The 18,288-nt window shown below is 41.5% G+C and overlaps 2 protein-coding genes across 2 annotated transcripts in view; one reads left to right on the forward strand and one right to left on the reverse strand.

Moving 5' to 3' along the window:
* The window catches only part of COL4A3 (collagen type IV alpha 3 chain), a 118,764-nt gene extending 114,241 nt beyond the window's left edge, over positions 1-4,523 (reverse strand). Inside the window, exon 1 of the mRNA XM_036997842.2 lies at positions 4,228-4,523. Coding sequence (XP_036853737.2) covers positions 4,228-4,302 — 75 coding nt within the window. The 5' untranslated portion in view covers positions 4,303-4,523. The remainder of the gene's footprint in view (positions 1-4,227) is intronic.
* Positions 4,524-4,635: 112 nt separating this feature from the next.
* COL4A4 (collagen type IV alpha 4 chain) overlaps positions 4,636-18,288 on the forward strand; it is a 112,641-nt gene continuing 98,988 nt past the window's right edge. The window contains exon 1 of the mRNA XM_073217775.1: positions 4,636-4,973. The gene's annotated coding sequence lies outside the window, so the exon portion shown is untranslated. The remainder of the gene's footprint in view (positions 4,974-18,288) is intronic.

Consider the following 18,288-nt stretch of genomic DNA (forward strand, 5'->3'; position numbering starts at 1 on the left):
AAAATATACCATTTACAATAGCACTAAAAATATAAAATACTTAGAAATTAAAGAAACAGAAAACTCTGAAACATTCTGAGAAATTAAAGCCTTGAATAAACAGACCCATATATGAATAAGTGGTTCGTATATGTATTTGCAGATATTACACTGAAAAATTGCCAGGGAAAGAATGGACTATTCAATAAATAATGTGGGGACAATTTGTTATGTATATGGAAAAAGATAAAATCATATCCTATAAATAGAAAACAACACCAGGATTAATAGTCCTCAATGCAAAAGAACTAAACTATAAAACTTTTTTTTTTAATGTAGGAGAACATTTTTATAATCCCAGGGAAGGAGAAGATTTCTTCAACAAGATGCAAAAGACAAATTAACAAGGCAAAGATGGAAAGTTTGGGATTATAATGAAAAAAATATTATACATTAAGGCACTAATAACTAAAGAAAAAGATAAACCGAAGATTGGAATAAACTATTTGCCACACATTTAAATGGCAGAAGCTCAGTATTCAAATATACAAAGAGCTCTTCATTAATTAGCAACAAAAAGGCAAAGGTCACCACAGGTAAATCGGAAAAGAATTGGTGTAATTCACTCACAGGGAAATACAAACATCAATTAAAATATGAAAAGATTCACAAACTCACTAGTCAAAACAAGATCCTATTTCACATCCGTTAACACCTAAGCCCGCCAAGTTTTGCTGAGGATATAGGGAAACAGGTCCTTTGCCACACTGTTAGTACTCTTTTGGAGTCAGTTTGACAGTTTCTAATAAATTTAGAATATTCTTCTCATAACCCTTGTGAATTCCACCTAGGAGTTCCAAATCTAGTTGTCACAATGCTACCTATACAAAGATATACCTCCCAACTCAAAAATGAAAATGTGGAAACAAATTTCCCATGTTTAGGGGGATAGAAAAATAAACTGTGTTTTATATAATTGGATATTATGCAGCAGCTATCACATGTATACGTATATAAATACATCACATCTATATTTATCAACATGGAAAATTCCAATAACAGAATACTGAGTGAGAAAGGGAAGCTCCAGTATGTATAATATGAAAGCATTTATTACATTTGAAGGACCACAAAATGATAATATTTACTTTTTATGGTGATTAACACGAACACACACATGCACACTGCATATAAATACAAAACCACGCATGGAGAAAGGGGCAAAGAATGTGTGTATAACTTTCTGTATTTATATATTGTTTTTTTTAAAGGGAATGATGTGAGAACAAACAGGTCAGAGCTTATTAATACTTATCTTGTGAACAGATAAATTTGTGCCTGTTACACTGCTTTTTGCTTGTTTGAAATGTTTCCTAATTCAACTTAATCTTTTAAATTTAAAAACAAAATCAGTTGAGAAAGCATGTTCCCCAAATGCAGCTTTTATTAGGCTCCAGATATTTGCTTGCCATATTTCTGCTTTGTCTGGAATTTTGAGGCAAAAAGAGAAAGGATAAGCCATATCTCAAACCATAAACCTCACCTTCTCCAGATACCAGAGAGAAGGCTCTACTGCCAGTCCTATTGCTTGAGGCAACAGAAAAGTGCCTCCTAGTTTCCAGTTGATGAACTGGGCTAGGGGACAGTTTTAAAATCCTGTATGTGCAAACATCCAGGCCAGGAACTGGATGCCTGCAGCAAAGCAACAGAGGGATTTCACTAAGGCTGCTTCAGAACAAATTGTGTGGGAGGACTGTTCCACCCTGTCTGAACTCAGAATGTGGGGTCAACAACAAACATGACTATCTCTGTTTTGAGAAATTGCTAAAATAAAATTGCAGAAATTTAAGAGCAAACTGTCCCGAACTAATGCAGTACAAAGATGATAAATGTGATGGCCCAAAGGCTAAATTTAGCCCTCACTCATACATCATTTGGCCCTGTGTTTGTTTAGTCCTTTTATAAAATACACAGCATGTTTTGTACAGTTTTGATTTATTTGCTAACATCTAGATTTTGAGATATTTCTAATGGAAACTCCCAGCTTCTCTCCTAAAAAAGCAGAGATCCTGGCACTGCCGGGCCTGAATTCTAGAATGCCAAGTATTGGTTGGCCCTGAAGCCTGTCCCCTACCCATGGCCTCACTCACTACCTCACCTGATGGCCCCACTAAGGGTTTCAACTCCCTCATCATACAAGTGAGAAAATAGAGGCTCAGAGTGGTCAAGTGTTTCCCCCTTTCCAGAGTCACCCTGCAGAGAGAGCCATGTGGGTACAGGCTTGACCAGTTACCTATTAACTTGTAATTCCTTTTCTCCACAAGATGAAGGCACATTTCATGGTTTGTAATGACATTTCCTGTATAATTCAGCAGGTGCAATGGAAATGACGATTTTTATAAATTTTAGCAAAGACTTGCTTCAAGTGATAAACATAATACAAATCAATTAATTGTAATATCAGCAAAAAGTCACCAAGATTAGACCAAACTCAAGACAAAAATATTTATATGTAAAAAAATAATATGGGAATATGACAATATAATTAAAAATTGGTATATTAGAGGTTGCATGATCACAGAGCCATCACTTTTTCAGGCTGATCTTTACACGTTGCAATTCATCCCCCTTTTCTCCACCCTTCCCAACCTCTCCCCTTTTTTGGAGTCTAGAAGGATGTGCAAATCTTGCTCTGGAACTCTTACCCAGGTACACTTCCTTTAGTTTTTTTTTGCCTGTTAGATTATTTGTTCCTGGATTAAAGCTGGTAGACAATCTGCAGGGACTTGGATGTGTCACTGTAGCACACAGCTGCCTGGACTGGCATTCCTAGTCTATGTAAAATACATTTTTGTGAAAGCCAGCTACACAAAGAGATTGCAAGGACTGAAAAATCTTTAGAATGTAAGACACAAAATAACCTAAATGCAGATCAATAGGGGAAGGATTCAATTAACTTTGGCATATTCATATTGTGGGAAACTTTGCAAAAGGGCAAAAAGAAAAAAAGGAAGATCTATTTAAACTACTGACATGGACAGTTCACTAGGTTGCAAAAGGGTATATACAGACAGGTATCTGTTATGTTAAAAAACATAAAAACACATATTGCTTGTGGGTCCATATATGTATATGTAAATACATTGAAAACGTCTGGAAAGAAACATGAAGTAGTGAGAGTGGATTGCCTTTAGGCAGATAGGAGAGGTATAGAGGGGCTCAAAGATGGTTTTAGCTTTATCTGTAATGTCTAATTTAAAAGAAAAACACTTAGATTACATGTAGCCATAGGTTCTAAAAATCTTTTCATGTAACATACTTATATGACTCTTAATTTCCAACCATAATCTCAAACACAAAATTGCAAAACCTCTGCTCATCCTTGGAAATACAATGAATGCTGTGTTTATTACCCAAATTAATATTTCAAGTGTAAAAATCACGGGTGGTATCTGAAAAGCTAAACTTTGCTTTCAAAAGTTACAGTCAGTAAGTGAACTTAAGGAGTCATACAGCTTTGTGGACATCCAATTTATCTTTAATTGCAAAGAACAGGAAATACAGAGTGGATTTAAATGGCCCCAGGATCTCTCAAATTCCGAATAAAAATTCAAGTGACAGATTATTTAATTTATCCCAGTTTAGTTTCGATTTCTATGGTGCTATTAACTTTTCAGTAACAGCATTTGCTTTTCCCAGCAACACCGACGGAACACGGAGGGCAAGTTTCGGTAAGAAAGAAAGGGAGCCCCAGAGAGGTCAGAGTTCAGTGTGAGGTGACGTCTAGGAAATGTCAGGGCTGGGACTCCCACTCAGGTTTCCACTGCCAGCTCTTTGTGCTCTCCTCCAGGCCACGCTGTGGGCTCTGATGCCCAAAGTGACACCGCGTGTGCTTACAGGGAGGTCTCACGTATTCATCCCTGGCCATTCCCTCCCTCTTTTATCTAATCTATCAGCTTCATAATCATCATGTACCTCTGGATACCTACCATTTACCATCTATCACCATCACCCATCACCAGTACCCTTGTCTCCTAGGAACCTCCCCGCCTCTACCTCTAGCTGAGCGCATTCCACCTGTTCCCCGACATGCGCGCTCGCTGGCCTCCGCACGCGGTCTGCCCGCAGCCCGCAGCCGGCGCGCACCCCAGCTGCGGCTCCAGGACGGCGCCCCTGCGGGTGGGCAGGCGTGCCCCGGGGATAGGGGTGGGCGGCCGCGGGCCCGAGGTCGCGCCGCTCTGCACTCACCTTGCCCGCGGCGGGCACGGCCGCCAGGAGCACCAGCAGGAGCGCTGGGGGCCTCAGCGCCGCCCCGGGGCGCATGGTGGGCGCCCGCTCGGAGCCCCGGCGCGTCCAGGGACCCGCAGGCTCCCCGGCCACCCGTCCCTTGCGTGGCACGGGCTGGGGAGCCCGGCTGTGGAGCTCGCCTGGCCAGCCCGCCCGGGGCGGGTTTTGTAGGGCTCAGCAGCGCGGTTCGTCCCTCCCCACTGAGGCTGGAGGGTGGCTGCAAGGGAGGGGAGAAGCGGCTCCGGTCCCGCCCTCGGCCCCCTCCCCTCCAGCTCACCAGGCACTGTCCCTGCGACCCGGGCCTCGTGCCCAGGCGGCGAGAGAAGGCTGCGCGCCTGCGGGGCAGGTGAGCGCGCCTGCAGGGTGAGGGGTCACGGGGGCGATGCCGCCACGGCCCCGAGGCCTAGGCGGGGCCGGGGGTGCGCAGGGGCCGCCGGCGGAGCAGGGCGGAGGGAGTGGCCAGCGGCCGTGCCCAGATTAAGCAGCGGCGCGCCGGGCGTCGGCACTCCGGCTGCCCCGCTCGCTCCGCGCTCCCGCCGCCGGGCCACTCGCCGCTTTCCGCTCCCGAACCCGCCTCCAACTTGCCGCCCGACTCGCTAAAGAGGCAGCTGGGTCACGCGTGTACTGCGGCGCAGGGGAGCCGGGAGGTGGGCACCGCGCCGGCGTGCGACCAGGGCGGCTCCCGGCGCTGCCGGCGTCCCCGCGAGGTAAGGCGCCCCGCGACCCAGGCTGGGCAGCTGCTGCCCTGGGGCCCGGGCACCCGCCTGGGAGGAGGGGGACAGCGGGCGCGGCGCGGGAGTCGCGGCCCTGGGGTCACCAGAGGAGAGGCTTGTGTGGCTCCCGGCTGGTCTGCCTGCGCTTGAACTGGGCGCTGTGTGTTTGGATTCATTTGGAGGCTCCGGTTACCAGCCTGGCAGTCTGGGGACTTCGAAATGCCAAGAGCAGGAGGCAGCTGAGGAGAAAGAGAAAGCCCGTCCTATTCTCTGCTGGGCTGAACGGGCTTTTCAGGCTAAATCTTATCTGCGGAAATGCCGGGGAAACCAAGAGCCAACTTTGCCCGGGGTGCCTCTCCCCTGAGTGCGCCCTCCGAGGGGCCGGCCCTGGATGCCGACCCGTCGTATCTGGCTTGGGCACTGTCTTCAGAGCTCGGTTCATGCCCTTCTTGTGTCACTGACCACATGGGCTCTGGTGAAGCATTTAGACCCCTTTTGAGAATAATGTCCTTAAATACACACAGTACAATTAAAACAGAATCAGTTTTACTAGAATACAATTATGTAAGTATTAGAGTCATGATGTAGTGACAGATGTGCATCGTGATTATGGCCTTAAACACCTGATCTAACAGCAGATCTATTAACTATGAATTCGAAGTAGTGATGATTGTAGAACTGAAATGTGGCCTGGAAATACAGGTAGGGGCAAACTCTCAGGAGATGCCAATAGTATTGAGGTTCATTGCCTATATTCATAGTTGAAGGAAATGTTGACCTTCCAGGAAAGGTTGGTGAAAATAGATATGTAATTTTTGTTTTCATGCAAGCCCACAGACCACCTGAATTCCATGTCCAGTTTAAGAACCCCTGCTTGGAGCAATGGTTCTGACCTCTGCAGTAATCGGCCATCAAACTTCAAGTGTGAAATATGTGGTTTGGTCACTGATTGTGGAGAACCACTTATCTGTGATTAGAATGGGGTCTATTAGTATATTAGACCCATGTGGCTATGTAGGTAGGCAGAACCCTGATAGTGAATGATTGATGACACCCCCTTCCTTTTTTTTTTTTTTTTTTTGCTAGAGTGAATTCCTGTTTTTTATGCCAGTGATTGTCAACTATGACTGTGCATTAGCATCTACTAAAGAGCCTCTAAAAATACTGATAGCCAGTCCTTCCCCAACCAGACTCTCCAGCAGTAAGATAACCTTTCAGTGTGTTTTAAAGCTCCATGAAGGTTTCTATTTGCACCCAGTTTGAGAGCCACTGTTTTACATGCATATCTCACCTGAATTGAATTAGGGTCTCTTCTTAGTAGAATAATAAAAAGAACATTTATTAAGACTTAAGTGTGCCCAGGCCATAGATGTTGCTGTGCTGTACATAGTAGCTTCTTTCGGTTGACAGGGAACTTTCTTCTGCCATCCTTGTTAGGATATTAGTTGCTCTGTTTTTGAGATAACTGTGTCCAAGAATTTCAAAAGGCATATGATAATCTTGCATGAACTGACATTATTTCTTGGGAAAAAACAGAACAAACACTTCAAGGTAGTGTTTGATGTTCCTTTTTGCTGAATTCCAGAAGATTTCTCAATTTTGGTTTTAATTACCCTTTCCTGTAACCAAGTCATTTTCACAGAATCCCAGACTTGGCTTCATCAACTTTGAAATGTGAGGCAGGAGTCAACTGCAAGTCACTTCTGATGCCCCAACAGAGCAGGAAAGAAACTGGCGATGTAATACTCTAAGAAGGAAGCAGTGGTTAAGCGCTTGGTCTCTGGAACAGACTGGGATTTTGAATCCTTTCCACAGTGTGACCTAACCTCTTTGGGCTGGGGTCTGCGCTTCTGTGAAATGGGTCAGAATCACGGTAGCCACCCCTTGGAGTTGTAGGAATTGAATGAAATCATCCATCAGAAGCCATTTCTCCGTAGTCTTCACAAAATAATCACACATTGGGATCTGAGCCTCCATTTGCATGAAGGTGGACTTGAGATGTGGTGCACAAGATAGAGAGCTCTTCTCAGATCAGTGGTAAAGGGGCAAGGGGCAGGCTCATCCCACTGGCTCCCTTGAGGTCAACAGACTGCTAAGGCACCTAGAACCTTGGAAGCTGGCTCACCTAGAGAGCTGGTGAGGAATGCAGAATCTCAGGCACCGCTCCTGATGCACTGAATTGGAGCCTGCATTCAAGTGACTCATCCACACATTAAACTTTGAGAAGTGGCTTGTCTAAAAGTCAGATTTAACCACCCACTCCTCACCTCCCCACCACATCCATACACTCTCCTTTTGAGCAGTGTCTGGTATGTCCACTAGGTAGTGTCAATTAACCAGAATTCTTAGTTTTTAAAAAATAGTCTTGGGATCAAGAGAATTGATTTTTCACAGTTGGTTCTTAAATGTGACCAAGAAGAAAGAAAGTGGGGAGCATTCTTTTTGTATGTAAAAGGTCACAGAGATCTTTACTTTTGACTTTGATGCTAGATAAGGGTTTTGAACAAAATGAAGTGGTCATTGCCTTTAACAAGACTTTTATTACTGTTCTTACCCCTTTTTTGTAGCCACAATATCATGTCTGTTCTCTGCATAGTGCTTAAACATATAGTGTTTGCTTGCCTATATTTGAGTGTAAGCCCCTTTAGAGCAGGGGCCTTTTTGGTGTTCTTTGCTATTGCTGAGTGGATGAATGAAGGAGAATGATTTGACAGAGTCTCTCAGGATTCACACCCAGGTCTGTTTTCTTCCAAAGTTCATGATCTTTTATAGCCTGCAGTGTATAGGGATGTGCCTCTGATTTTGAGGAGATTCCCGTAGCTCCTTCTTCAGTCTTCTTTTTACTTTATCTCCCTCCTTAATCATCCCTTTTCTTTTAAGAAACCCCTCACCATCTCTTTTCAGTGCCTCTAAAAAGATAGACTCTTAAGTTCTTTTAGAATCTCACAGTCATCATCAACTCATGTCAGTTCTTGCTGTTGCATCTCTGGATTCTTCACTGCTTTTCCAGGCTCATGTCCCCAGCATGTGTCTGTACTTCTCATCTGTGGATCACAGCAGCTTAGCTAGTCCCTGAAAGGTCTCTCCTCTGAAATCCATCTACTACCATATTGCCAGAATTCCACTTAAAATCGCCCATTGTATCAGAAAGGGCACATCACTTTTGGGGCAGTTACAAACAATCTCCAAATTTCGGAGACTTATAGTAACAAGATTTTTTTCCTCCATTTACACTACATGTTTTTCACTGGGTGTGGGGAGGTGGGAAAGGGGAGGGGGCTCTGCTTGTCATAGCCACTCAGGAACCTCCTGGAATTTCCACTCCACGTGTCCTTTTCTGATCACTTCAGAAGAGGAGAACAATGTGTCAAATAAAAAACTGTTCTAAAACTATTCAAAAAGCTTCCACCTGGATGTGACACATAGCATTTCTACTCACACTGTGTTGGCCAAGGTGGTCATGTGACCACATTTAATTTTGTAAGTGATGGGGAAACAAAATCTACCACATCCCTGGAAAGAGAGCTGGAAATACTTGGTTAGTAATGCTCATCACCTGCATCCTGTCACTTGCTTATTTTAAAACGTCCAGAACCTCTTCTTTGTCTAATTTACAGCTAGTGTCACACTTCTTAGTACAGAATTGGGTGGTCCAATATAAGCTTTTAAAATAAAAGTCCCCTGGGCACCCATACTTACATGTTCACTGTGCACACCTCCTTACCTCATGCTTTTGCACTGCTGCTCTCTCGGCCTTCAGGAACCTCCCCTTTGGTCTATCTAGTGTGACTACCTGTGTTTTGAGATCTAGGTCAAAGATCAAAGATTATGGTCTTTGTGAAGATCTTTGTTCAGACCTTTTATTATATAGGAAAGAAACAGCATAATGTATTTTTTTGTGTGTAGTAGATTAGTTGGCATCTTCCAGAATTTTATGTTAATGGAATCATGGAGTAGGTACCCTTTTGGTCTGTCCTCTTTGACTCAGCAGAACGATATTGAGATCCATCCATATTGTGTGTGTCAGCACTTTATTCCTACTGCTGAGTACTTTTCCATTGTGTGGATATCATTTCAAAAGAATCCATTTACCTGTTGTTGGACATTTGATTTGTTTCCATTTTGGGGTCATTACAAATAAGGCTGCTATGAATATTTTTGTACAAGGCTTTGTGTGGACATGTACTTCCCTTTCTCTTGAATAAACACCTAGGAGTGAAATGGCTGAGCCATAGGGCAGATGTATGTTTAGTTACAAAATAAATAGTTAGCCAAGGCAGTTGTGTCATTCTATATTCTCACTGGCAACAGATGAGCGTTCCAGTTCCTCCATGTATTTGTGGTGCATTCTTTTGGTATTGTCAGTCTTTTAAATTTTTGCCATTCCAGTGCTTATACAGTGGTAGGTCAATATGCTTTTTCTTTTCTCTGATAACCTATGATGTTGAACATCTTTTCATGTATTTATTAACCATTCATAAAACCTCTCTTGTAAAGTACCTAAACCTATTCTCCATTTTAAAAAATGGATTGTCTCTTATGTTGAATTATAATAGTTATTTATATATTCTGGGTACAAGATCCTTGCCAGATGTATTTATTTTTATTTATTTATTTTTTTAGGAGAGCAAGGTACAGGCTTTTATTTATAAATAAAGTGAGAGAACAGGGCTCCTGGCTCACGCCAGGAGGGGACAAGAGAGTCCCCAGATGTATTTATGATGAGTATTTTCTCCCATTGCATAACTTGTCTTTTCATTTTCTTATTGGTGTCTTTTGAAAAACTAATGTTCTTATTTTGATGAAGCCCAGTTTAGTGCTATTTTCTTTTATGGTTTGTGTTTTTATTGTTACCTGAGAAATTTTCACTGATGCTAAAGTTATAAAGATATCACCTGTGTTTTCTTCTTTTATAGTATTGTTGCATTTAGGTCAGTGAACCATTTTGAGTTAATTTGGGGGTGTGGTGTGAGGTAATAATCTATTTTAAATTTTCTTTTCTCTATGGATATCCACTTATTCCAGCATCAATTGTTGAAAATATTTTTCTTTCTTCATTAAATTTCCTTGGTACCGTAATAGAAAATCAGTTATTATTTACATTAGATCTCTCTGTTCCATTGATCTACATGTCTCTTCTTTCACCAATACTGCACTGGTCTTATTACTATAGCTTTATAGCAAATCTTGATGTCACATAGGGTAAGTTCTCCAACTTCATTGCTCTTTTTAAATATAGCTTATGCTGTCCTTGGTCATTTGAATCTACATATGTATGAATTTTATTTATTAATATTATTAAGGAGATTTGTATCTATGATCATGAGGCATACTGGCTATAATTTTCTAACAATATGCTTGTCTATTTGGTTATGAGTAATACTAACCTCATAAAGTGAGTTAACCAGCATTCTTTCTTCTATTTTCTGAAAGAGTGTGTGAAGAATTGGTATTATTTCTTCCTTAAATATTTGATAGGACTCACTAGTGAAGCCAACTGGCCCTTACGTTTTCCTTGGGGAAGATTTTAATTGCAAATTTAGTTAATTTAATGAATATAGGGCTATTCTGATTTTCTATTGCTTCTTGTGTCAGTTTAGATAATTGGCATCTTTCATGAAGTGTGTCCATTTCTCATATCTTGTCAAATTTTTTGGCATATAATTGTTCAGAAGGTTCTCTAATTGTCTTTTTAATATCTGTAGATCTACACTGGTCTCCCCTTTGTCATTTCTGACATTGGCAACTTACCACATTTGTCAATTTTGTTTGCCTTTTCACAAAAACCAAAGAACCAACTTTGGGTTTCATCGATTTTTCTCCATTTCTTGATTACTTTCTCCCTTATTGATTTCCTCTCCTATATTTATTATTTCCCACCTTTTACTTCAAATTTAATTTGCTCTTGGTCTCTGAGTTTCCTAAGATAGGGGCTTAGATAAATGATTTTAGACTTTTCTCCTTTTCTAATGTAAACATTTATAGATATAACTTCTTTCTCTGCACTAAGTTGTGTCCCGCACATTTTGATATGTTGTTTTCATTATCGTTCAGTTCAAAATACTTTCTTCTTTGACCCGCGGGTTATTTAGAGCATGTTGTTTAAGTTCCAAGTGTTTGGAACCCTCCTAGATGATTTGTAGTTGAGTTCTAATATAATTCTCTGCAAGATTTCAGCCTTTTGAAATCTGTCGGTTCTTGTTTTATGGTCCAGCATGTGGCCTATCTTAGGGAACATACCCATATCCATTTGAAAAGAATATATATTCTGAAGTTGTTGGGTGTAGTGTTTTGTATATATGCACATACATAAATTAGGACAAGGTGGTCGATACTCTTGCTTCAATATTCTGTGTCTTGACCCCTATTTTCTATCTTGTTCTATTAATTACCCATAACAGAGTTAGTCTCTAGCTATGTTTAAATTTTTTTCTATTTCTCCCTTTAGTTTTTCAGTTTTTGCTTCATGTATTTTGAAGTTCTGTTATTAAGCCCAAATATTTATAATATTTAGAGCTTTCTGGTATATTCACTTTTGGATCATTATTAAGTGTTGTTTCCTATCTTGATGACTATTTTATATGCTATTAATTTAGCCAGCATGCTTTTCTTATTCTTACTGATGGTATGGTATGTATTTTTCCAGCCTTTTACTTATAATCTATTTGTGTCTTTTTATTTAAAGTACGTATCTTGTAGACAACATGTAGTTGGCTTTTTCCTTTTTCTCCTTTAAGTCCAGTATGACAATCTTTGCCTTTTAATAGGAGCTTTTAGTATATTTTCATTTAAAGTAGTTGACATGTTTTATTTAGGACTGTCATTTTTCTCCATTTACTTTTTATCTGTCTCATCTGCTTTTTGTTCCTTTTCTTCTTTCTAGCACACTTTTGTATTAATTTTTTAAATATTGCATTTTATTTTTTATTGGTTTCTAGTTATATCTCTGCATTATTTTTAGTGGTTACTTTAGTGATTATAATGTGCATCTTTAAACTTTCCCAGTCTACTTAGAAGTAATACTGAATTACTTCAGGTAAATTAAATTTATTTTGTATCCACAGTGCCTACTTGAGATTTGATACAAAATGGGAGGTTAATAGATATTTTTGAATGAATAGTAATCACAGGTGTTTATTTATGTTGAGTCAAAGGTATATGAAGGTGATTCCAGAAAAAATGTTTGGTTAATGCCAGGTTAGTTAACAGAAATTACTTCAGCTTTTAAACATTATTGCATTTTTAGTGTATTTGAATTTATAAATCTTGTAAGAACTTTTCATATGTAGTCAAGATTCTGTATATTATTTTATTTTGTTTCTACATGCTTGATATTTTTGTTCTAAAAATTTAATATAGACCTCTTCCTATCTTTAATTTCTGGATTTGCCAAAAAAAGTGTCTTATTTTCAGTTTTAGAATGGGGAAGTAATCTTACTTTAATAATGGAATTCTTTGTGGTTTTGTGAAACTTCCAACTGTTAATTGTCTAGGCCACTCTGCCCACCTGGTAGCCTTGTACGATACACAGCACATCCCTTGGCTTTGAGGAGGTATTTACTGAAGTGTAAAGTCCACACTGAAACACAGAATCTCTTCTCTGGTCTGTAGCAGACGGGCATACAGTTCTGAAGCCCAGTTTGAGGGATGCCCTGAATCTTTTGTTAGGTTCCACGGGGCAGAAACGTTCCTTGAGGGGTCTAGTTCCGGGTCTTGTCCTTTAGGGAGAGACCCAATAGGAGATTCTATGTCTCTAGAAACAATTCCTGCTGGAAGCAAGCAGACAGAGGCTGGGCAGAAGACAGGAGCGTAGCAGGGAGGAAAGGAGCTGGTTAAGCGCTCCTTAGAAAAGGCGCCGAACTCCCATGAGCACAGAGCGCCTTCCCCACCAAGACAAAGCTCTCCTCCTGTCAATGGGACCAGCTGTACCCTGGTCCCCGTATTTCTATTTAACCTTCAAGTTCACTGGGATGCTTTTGCGACATCCATTTCTGTTTTTGTCTACATAGCTGCCTTAAATAATGCTTTTCCATTTGACTCCCCTATGTTCTAGTTAGAAATGGTGCCTTTAAGATCTTCAACTGTCCTTTAGGAGTTTCTAGACTTGAAATTCCAAACGTGAAGACCTTTACGTGAGAACTGTAGCTTCCTGGGATTCACAGAATGTCTTTCATCACAGGGCCAGGTTAGTTAGCACTGCATTTTTAATTAGCCTTCCCTCTACTCCTATATTGAAGGCTGAAGTTGTTCTTCTCCATGAAACGCACCCATGAATTTTCATGGAGTTTGAAGCTGCATAACGTGGTGGTTAAGAAGGAAAGATTTTCAGTTCAAATCCTGGATGTTTCACCTACAATACTTGTAAAAGGAAGTCGTCTGTCACTTACCTCCCAGGGTTCTGTGGAGACCGCAGACCCATGCGAAAGCCTGTAGCGTGGGGCTTGGCAATGGGGAGCCTCTGTAAGTGCTGCTAGTGAGCATTTCTCGTGTGGGGATGCTGGTGGCCGTGATCGCGGTGCAGAACAGGAGGAGGGAGGAAGGAAGGAGGAAGAGGAAGAGGGCAAGTGGGGTGTGGGGGTGGCGAGAGCCTCCGGCTGCAGCAGTGACAGCAGAGCCAGCCTTCTGGGTGGGAGAACCAAACGACCCCCTTTTCCAAACGTCCTCCCAGAGCCCACCTGTGTGAGCTCTGTGCTTCTGACTAGGCTTGTCCTTCTGCGCATCTTCTCCACTGGCTGAAGACTGTCCCGCTCAATAATCGCTCCCTCGTGATGCTACTTTAGACAGACTGCCATGGCTTATCCGCCCCTTTATCTCTGCAGGTTGAATTTCCATCCCAGATCAAGACCTGCCCCTCCCGAGCTCTGCCCAGGTTTGCCCCGCCTCCCAGTTTCCTCACCCTTCTCTAATACATCGGGAGCTCTTTGGTCTCTGATGAATTAGGAAGGAAGGAAATGAACATTTACTGAGCTGCTACCATGTGCCAGGCACTGTGCTAGGCATGAATTTAGTCTCATGCAGCTCTCTTGGATAATGGTTTTGCCAGCTGAGAAATCAAGAGCTCAGAGGAGTCAGGAACTTGCTCAGGGTTATGCTGCTCAGTGGCTAAGATCTGAACTCAAGTCTTTCTAACGCCAGAGCCCCGCTTTCATCCCTAACCAGGGAGCACGGGTGTCAGGAGAGGAAGGCAGCTGGGCTCTATGGGGGAGTGAAGTCACTGAAAGTAAATGTCAGCCCCACAGTCTGGGGCAGCCCTGCTAGGGGGGGATCCTGGGGTATTACTGCCAGAGCTCACCCCAAAGGCCGTTCCCTGAGGCTAAAATATCTGGAGAATTCAGATAGAGTCACTCCAGCCATGCTCAAAAGAGAAAAATCACAGACCAAGAGAAACCTGGGGGATCAGTGTTTTTGAAAAAAACATACCGAACATTCTAAATTAAGAATGTCATTCTTACTTGAAGGGAAGGGGCCCGTCCCATTCTGAGCATCAGTTGTATATTTTTGGAACATGTATTGCCTCCGTGTGGTTCCCAAGGGGCGACATTATAATGATTGTTGTCAAATTTTCTGTTACTATTGGGAGGAGAAGACCTCAAGGAGAAAATGATACTCAAAGCCTATACTGGCAGAACGGTCGGTCTCCTGAGATGTGATCCTGTTGGCTCTGGACTAGCAAACTCAACTCCAAGGTCACCTGAGGCCTCTGAAGCACTTTAAAACAATTCAGCTGAACCCAGAGGGAGGGCCAGGTGGGGGCGGCCTTGGCCCTAATCCAACAGCATTCTGGTCAAGTTAGAACTCAGAGTGATTCTCAAGAATTTACTGAAGAGTTCTCAAGTTTTTCCCAGTTGCTTCTCAGAGAACAGCAAGCTCCAGCCTCGTTGTCCATGGACCACACAGATTCATGACCTTGGGATATTTGATGAGATTGACTGTTTTTGCTAAAAAGCTCCAACCAACCTGAAGTCTTTAAAAGTCTTCAGACAGAGTCAACCCAAGGATAAAGGGTTTGAAAAAGACCAATAAGCCGCGTAACCAGCTTGCATGTTGGGGAAAGTTCAAGTTATTAACAGGGAAAGCGTGAGCCTTAAAAGTTGTTGTCCAGTCACGAAGGTGGACAAAGCATTCTATTCTTTTTCTGGGAGCACTTTTCTAACCTCTGAGGCCCTTTGCTTATTTCTTTGCAAAAGCTGAGCCTTTAAACATTTTATCTTGGAAAGGTAAAAGTATATACAAATAGATGTTCAAATGAGCAAAAAAATTTCTCCTTGGAAAGAGTTTGCATACAGCTCAGTGTCAAAAGGTCAAAGGAAAGAACATATAATCATGAGTTCATAGGAAATTGATTCACTGAAAGAAGACTAGTATTATTATTAATGTGTTACTTGGGAAAAGAAAAGACATCATTCTTTTGCTACCTTTTTGTGACTGGAATGTTCTGGTACTCAACCTTCTGTTTATCTGGTCCTCTAATCTTGGCCACTGCCCACCCCCCCCACCTCCAGACCCCAGTCAATGAGAGTCCCAGTGGGGTGTATTTCTTTTCAAGACTGGGTTGCAGAAAAAAAAAATTCCCCAAAGTAGGGATAAAGATTTGGAAGATCTCAGATCTGGTTGCCAGACCTAGCATTTGGAAAACATTGTGCAGAGACTCCAAAGGAGTCCCAGGGGAATTGAAGTCCAGGAATTTCATAAAGGAGTAAAGAAAAAAATAATTCCAAGGAGTTGGAGGAAGAGCATAAAATGATATTTGATGAATATATATGATAGAAATTACTGAAATAAATACATGCTGGGGAAGAGCCTGTGGGCCGTAGTTGGGTGAGGGAGTAAGGTGGGTGTCAAGGGTCCAGAATGCTTATTTCAGGTTACCTTTTGGGTGGGGGCTCCCCATGAGCTCCCTGTTGGGGTGTCGCAGCTTCAGGGTTGGCTGTGATGGGCGGGTGGGAGAGGCACTTTCTGTCAGACTTGGCTGCAGAGGTCAGTTTGCTCAAGTAAAGGGAATTGACTGTAAGACGGCATCAGGCATGGGGTGGCCCTGGGGAATGAGCCCCAGGGGGCTCTGATGCAGCAGTCTATAGAGGACACTCCCTCCTTGAGAGCGACAGTTGGCAAAATAAAGCATGTCCTTTGAAAGGTCCAGAACTTTGCAAAAGTTTCTTAAGTAGGCAATATCCCAAAGCTGTTATTGGTATATATATATTAGTGGCATAGTATTTGGGTTGTTCAGGCTTTTTAAATGAATTAATTACTTTTTTGGTATTAATGATAGACTCCAATGGACACATATTTCTACTTTTCAAAAGAAAGGCATCCTCCCATCCCATCCCCTTGCCTGCCTTGATCCCAAATGTTACCACTCTGCTTTGCCCCAGAGGGTAAGAACAGTTTGTGGGAGCAAAGGATGGGCAGTGAAAATCCAGGTGTTGAGAACAGAAAAAGCGTCCTCCCCACTGGGCTACAGGTCTCCTAGGCCACATGCTTTCCAACATTTTGCTTTCATCACATCTGAAGGGAGACTAAACAGATGGTAGATTACACAAAATGGTTCTTTATGATAAATTCTGTATCGCTTTCGGCATACAATTTGGGAGATGTTCAAAGAATTGAGTGACATTTATGTAACAGATTACTTCCATCCATAATTTCTTATTTTTGTGAGTAAGATTAATTAGAATTGACAGCTTTAAAAATTAAAATAGAAGTAGAATTGTTGCTGAAGTTGTTTCATTCCAGTAAGAACTATTATTAATCTAGGGTTGAATAAACTAATTGAGAAAAAAAAGAAGCCGAATTCATTCATTGCCAACCACATTTCCAATACAATTTCATCATGTGTAATAATTTTTATCAAGATTTACATTTATGTATGTTTTTGATGGATTATATATATGCTACTAATCATCATAATGATAAGCCAATCCAGGAGTAATTTTTTTTAAGATTTAGAGATTTATGATCATAGGAAATAAAAAAAATATTCAATTTATGGACATACTTTTATTGTAGGGAAGTATGGCAATCAATATAAGAATTTAAAGCATAAAATTATATTGCACTAGGATATATGTGGAGGAATGGAATGGAAATATGAATTCAAGAAGAAAAATAATGTGAAATTCCTAACTTGTTGAAGAACTCGTGTGCGTATATTTTAAACCGATGGCAGTGAAAATCAGATCGCTGTGACGTTTTGGTTCTTAGCCCCTCTACATCTAAAGTTGTATTATCTAGGTCGCCATTTACAATGCTCCAAATCATACTCTGCGACTGTGCAAAGAGGCTATGAAAGTGTTTTGATGTTAACTTAAAAAAAGAAGAAGAGAGACTGCGCATAGGTTTTTCAAATTCTTATGGGAGTCTGAGAGCAGACAAGTCTGAAGGCTGCCCTGCTGGGGCATCACTTGGGAGAAGGGACACAGATTGGAGTGAAAAAACCTGTGTTCTGCCATTTATTAGTTCCATGACTTTGCACAAATGACTTTGCACAAACAAATCCAGTTTGTTTTTCCTTTGCAATGGAAATGATATGTTCCTTACTGAATCATGCTGAGATGAGTTGATGCAGGCATCCCTCCCAGCACAGGGTCCTACCCATCATCAGTGCATGTCAGTTTCTCCTCGGTGCCCTCAGGCTCTTAGGATCCCTCTCTCCAGCTCCCTCATCCTTCCTCCCCCCGCCCCACCCTCATGTGCATTCAAAGTTAGCCTTATCTTACATCCCTGTTCAATATATTTGACGCACATGCTAAAGGTCCAACAGTGTCTTCTATAAATAAATTCATCCAACAAATATATATTAAGCACTTAAAATATTCCAGGCACTGTTATGGCATTGGAGATAAATCTTTCAATAAAAAAGGACAAAATCGTTTTGTCATAAGGTTTTCTAAGCCCATGGTGATGAGGGTGCATTGACTATTCCCAGTATAGATGTGTCCTTTCACTGCTGGTCAATATCTTTTCATACCGGGAAGTCCACTGACTACAGGAGACTACTAGTTAGGTTTCTAGGTTTTCTGCAGATTGACCCACCTGTCCATCCATCCATCCATCCATCCATCCATCCAGCCAGCCAGCCAGCCAGCCAGCCATTCAATTAAAATGTATTGGAACTCCGTGGTGTTAGGACCATGATCAGGCATTCTTCCTCTGAAAGATGATACAGCAATACTCTGTTTTAATGAAATTCTTTTGTGCACCCTTTGTCACAATATGTATGGAGATGAATTGCATCATTTATCTTATTTTTTGGTTAAATCCAAATAACTCTGGTTTTCTTTATGTTTCACTTTTTTCCCTGTTTGTTCAA

Source organism: Manis javanica, chromosome 12, assembly GCF_040802235.1.
Source record: "Manis javanica isolate MJ-LG chromosome 12, MJ_LKY, whole genome shotgun sequence".
NCBI classification, from domain to species: Eukaryota; Metazoa; Chordata; class Mammalia; order Pholidota; family Manidae; genus Manis; species Manis javanica.